The sequence below is a fragment of the Metarhizium album genome, assembly GCF_000804445.1.
Source record: "Metarhizium album ARSEF 1941 chromosome Unknown scaffold_17, whole genome shotgun sequence".
NCBI classification, from domain to species: domain Eukaryota; kingdom Fungi; phylum Ascomycota; class Sordariomycetes; order Hypocreales; family Clavicipitaceae; genus Metarhizium; species Metarhizium album.
Window position 1 is genome coordinate 22232 of NW_024467591.1, and position 4856 is coordinate 27087.

General features: G+C 58.3%; 1 protein-coding gene across 1 annotated transcript; it reads left to right on the top strand.

Moving 5' to 3' along the window:
• Window positions 1-4012: 4012 nt before the first annotated feature.
• MAM_05935 (Protein phosphatase 2C-like protein) lies at window positions 4013-4606 on the top strand (the record flags this gene model as incomplete). Its single annotated transcript, XM_040824733.1, has 2 exons — window positions 4013-4246; window positions 4301-4606. 2 exons carry the CDS (start codon window positions 4013-4015, stop codon window positions 4604-4606), a joined length of 540 nt encoding a protein of 179 aa, XP_040677153.1.
• Window positions 4607-4856: the final 250 nt, after the last annotated feature.

The window sequence follows — 4856 nt, forward strand, 5'->3', positions numbered from 1 at the left end:
ACCATTTCGCAATTACTTTCGGGTTTTCGCAGGAAATTCACGTCCGTCCAGATGTCGGCCTTTTTTCCCTTGTCGGGGCAATGGGCACTGACACCCTGATGGGGGCCAGCCGGCTGCACGACGTCGCAAAACCACCCCATCATGTCGTTTGCTTTCCACCTTTCGTCTGATCTTTGGATGCTCGCCGTTCCCATACCACTGTTGCTGCAATCGCAACTCCCTGGAGAAAGTGCGTCTGGTGTACCCGCGACAAAGTACAACTCATCACTGACCACGCCAAAGAAAGGTTAACATTTGTGCAATATTTGGCCTAGGCGTCTTCGTCGTACGTAGCCACGCGACGGCGACACCGAGATGATGAGCACTCTGATCACTTGGCTAGATCCTTGCCGCAGTACTGACTAGGTACTACTGCGTCGCGCACCCTGAGAGCATCCTCTAGATCTATTGGTACGTTCGCTAAGCCAGCACCGCCATCATTGTCACCAACGTCCCACACTGCTACGCGCTGCCCCGAAAAGCATTCAGGCCCAAAGTATTCGGCAGTCTCGTCGGCAGCACACGCAAAACAAGGCGTGCCAGATGCGCAAAGCGCGGCGAGGGCCGCGGCGCCAGCAAGGACGAGGGAGCCGGCGACACTGTCATTCGGCACGGCAGGCCGGCATCATCGGAGACCACGGGAAACCTTGCGTCGAACGTTTCAAATCCAGTGTCAACATTGCACATCTGGCAGAGGAGCGAGTTGTAGCGTCGATGCGAACGACACGAGTCAGCCTGGGTGGGAACGGATGGAGCTGCTGCAAATGGGAATGGGGCAAGACGAATTGGTCACAACGGCAAAAGTCGACGTCGACAAAGCAGACGGTACCGGCGGGAGTCCTTGGCGTCGCACTGCCCATGAGTGCGTCGCACAGATGGTGTGATGTCAACGGTGTTTGTCTGGACGGGAGCCCAGTATCGGGGCAATCAGTCGGTTGGCGATATTGTTAGCGTTGGCATCTTACAAAATTTGGACCGCGCACTTATTTCAAAGACGCCCGTCCGCATACGCATACTGGTCTGCTTAACCGCCCCCGTCGCAATTTCTCAGACCAACACATTTTGGTGACGGACCACATGGCCATCCGATTCTGGGGTAGCACAGTGTAACGGATGGCCGAAGCTCGGTGGAATTCTCACACCAAGATGCCGGGATTTAGCCTCTCTTTAGGTTTGGTTCAGTCTGGTTTCGTCCTTCACCTCGGGTGTCATGGCCATGTGCGGTAGCATCGCGAGCCGTTTGTGCAACGCGGGCGAGCCGCGGGGGAGAGGGTTCCGGCGGGGGGAAAACGATGCGTAACAGCCCTTGGTTTCCCCCCCGGTCCCCCGTTCCCCCGTTCCCCGTCCCGAAAGGAAAGGGGGGGCCGTTGTTCGGAGAAATGTCGATGTGGTATCGTTGCTGGGATTGTACGGGACCGTTCGTATAGAGCTTTGATGAGGAACGGGTGGTGACGAGTTGGCGTTTGCGCCGGGTAGCGGCTGCGCGGCGGTGGGATAAGCATAAGTTTTGGGGGGTGGCGGACAATGGTCTTTGGGGAAATGAATCAGTTCCAGAATGTTCGATGGCTGCCAGCAGGCGGCGACTCAACCCTGTCGATCGTCTCGAGGGTTCTTTCGCAGCAGAGATGCGATGTGGTGGTGGTGGTGAGCGTACGAGGGTGATGCAGAAGCAGATGGATGCGGGACGGCTGCATCAACTTGGCAAAAAGAAGCGCAATACATGCACACATCAACGTGACGACCGGAATGCCGAATTGAATAAACAAGGAGCACACCAGTGAAGCAAGTATCAGCTTTGATTGGCACTGGACAGACGACTAGCCGATAGCTGATGGCCATTGGGAAAAGTTGCATTGGGCAAATGTCCCTGGCTGCCGACCTACCCTGCAGCCATATATGCACGACCACGATTCCGGGTCAAGAACGGGCAATCTCCGCGACCAGTCAGTCTATTTTCATTAGTTAATTCGCGGAAGACTTGGCAAGTGTTTGGTAAATGCAGCTTTCAGGGCCGTGTTCTTCTTGGCAGACTTGTCCCGTATTCACCAAGTAGATGGTGCTGCTACGTAGTGTCCACGCACACGAGCGACATCAAGGTGTCTGGTGTTGGCCTGCCTCCGGATGCCTCCACCGCGGGAGGATGGGTCGGTACTACGGAGGCGGCGAGTGGGATGATGCATTTGTGCTCGTTTGGGCAGTGGGCCGTGATATCAATGGGATACTGTCTTGGGCAGGTGCTCGGCAGGCCAGGCAGGCAGGATAGTGCAGTACACTGTAGGGATTATAATACAGGGCGGCTACGGGCCGTGGACACGGAGTAGATGGACGTCGGTGGACAATGCTTGCCAGGAACAAGCACTCGGTGGGCCAGCGACAGGGTGACGAGGGCTCAGGACGAGAGAGAGAGCACACGGGTCTGTCTGGTGCCCAACACCAGGCAGGTACTCGGTACGACTGACTGCTTACCTTGGTAGATGGTGCGTGGTGCGTGGTGCGTGGTGCGTGATGCATGGTCTGGCGTGTCCGTATGCGGTCCGCGGTCGTCATGGTGGTGCGTGGTGCCACGAGCACGCCTCGCCACGTCGCATTCACTTGCCGCCGGGCTAGTCGGGTTCATGTATGTGAGAGCTTTGCGAATGGTGAGAGGGTCTATTTGGCACGGAAATTAGCAGAGACTCGAGGCCAATGGCAGGTTGAGCAAGACGACACGCGAGCAGGTAGCGTCGATGCGGGGAGGACCAGGACCAGCGCACGTCAACTTGGTACAGTACATGCAACCTCCCGGGCAGGCAAGACGAGACGCTGTGCAGCTCTGAGCTCTGGCGTTCGGCGCCAGCCACTGGCCGATGGGCGGACGCCAGATGCACCAACCAATCCTTACTTGCTTGGGCTCTGACCCAAACCGCAGTTGCTGAGTGTCAGCCGACCTGTGGGGACCTCTGGCTGATTGTCGGGGCCTGGTATGCCGTCAACAGGGGCCAGACAGCGGCACCGATAACCTTTGGCGCCCCACGCAGCAGTAAAGTTAGCTCGCGCTGCCCTGTCTCGCAGCACCGACTAGCGTCCGCTTCATGTCGACATTGAGCCTGAATGATGCCTTCTTTCCAAACCTTGATTGAAACCCTGAATCTTCTTCACGCACGCCCCAGTTTGACGTTCCGGAACCCGAGGCCACTTGGGATGGACATGTCGAAGTCATCTCGGACCCAGCCTCCCATCCATCTAGGCGGCCGTGCAACACGGTACCCCCCCCTGTTCTGTTCTGCGTGCTCCATTGCTCATCATGTTTCGATGCACCACCACCACAGCACGCCTCGCGACCTCGCGGCACCTGCCTTCCCCGCGTCATCCGCGTGTTTCTTTGCTTCAGCGTCAAGACCTAACTCGTCATCGTCATCTCCATCTCAGCCACCTCCAGGGGACTCGCCTGCCGTGATTGCAGCGACGTTCGGGGCCCTGGCCGCCGGAGCCTGCGCCTTCTATTCCGTGTCCGGCGCATCGCACACGGTGCCGTCCCTCGTCGACCCAGCAGACGAGGGCCGCATTCCCGTCACGTCCCCTGTCAAGCAAGGCGTACACTGTGCAGTCTCGAGGGCAACCAGCTTCGCCTTTGCCGCGAGAATCGACCTGGCTCGCGTAGCCAGCAACTGCGCCGTCGAGGATGAATGGGCCGTGGCTGTCGGGAAGGGGGTTGAAGGCAGGAAATCAGACGGTCACGCGTGAGTCCCCACGTCACGTCTCGACTTGCTCTGGAGTAGGGACGCTTCACAACACGTCCCACGTCCCGCGTCCCGCGTCCCACGTCCCACAGCCCTCGGCCTGTGAGGGCAGTCCTGAGTTGCTTACTCCGTACACCGCACAGACTAACTACCATGTATGTATGCATGTATGCTTATCTTACGCCTCGCCGGTTCCATCCATCCATCCAGCGGTTGGGCGACGTCAGCAGTCCTTCGCCAGGCGCTGGTTCCCCATGTCTCGCACGACATCAGCCGCATTGCCCCATCAGCCAATTCCGACGTCATTGACTCAGCTATCAAGATTCAAGTCGGCCTTTAGAAACCTCGATGCCCGCATCATGAACGAGGCCAAGCCTGCCGCCCAGGGGTCCGCCAAGCCGGCCTCCGCTGCTGTTGTCGCCGCCATGGCTCCCGCTGTTTCCGGGTCGTGTGCTCTGGCGTCCATGTACGACCCGGCCACGTCATTAGTCAGAATTGCTGTGGCTGTCCTCGGATCTGGGTCCGATGACACTGGCAGGTAGAGCAGGGATCAAACCGGCTTCAACCACGGCGAGCTGAGATGTCTCGACGAGTCTCATCCTGGTGAGATTGAGGACGTGATTGATCCCAAAACCGGCCGCTTGTTGGGCATCGCCGCAACTCGAGCATCTGGGGATCATCGCCGGAAGGCATATCAAGACGCCGTCGAGTCACTCCAGCCAAACTCACACGGCCTCGCCGAGCGCCCCAAGTACGCGACGCTGTCTTGCATGACGGCCGAACCTGAAGTCATCACCCGCAAGGTAGCGAAAAAGGAATCCGTCATTCTGGCCTCGTACGGACCGTGAGAGGTCATGTCCAACGACGACGCTGTGGAATGACTGCGTTTTCAAAATGGTTGGCTGCCAAAAAAGCTGGCAAGTCGTCAACGCCAGGACGGCCTTGATGGTTGGGGTCGACGGATGGCCATCTTACAAAGCAACCCGAGACTTCTTTGCAGTGGAGGATCTTGACAATGCGGCCGTCTGCCCCGTCAAGAATGTGTCGGGCGGCAACCGACGCACTCTGTTTTGTGGTTCCGTGACTGCATACAGCCCC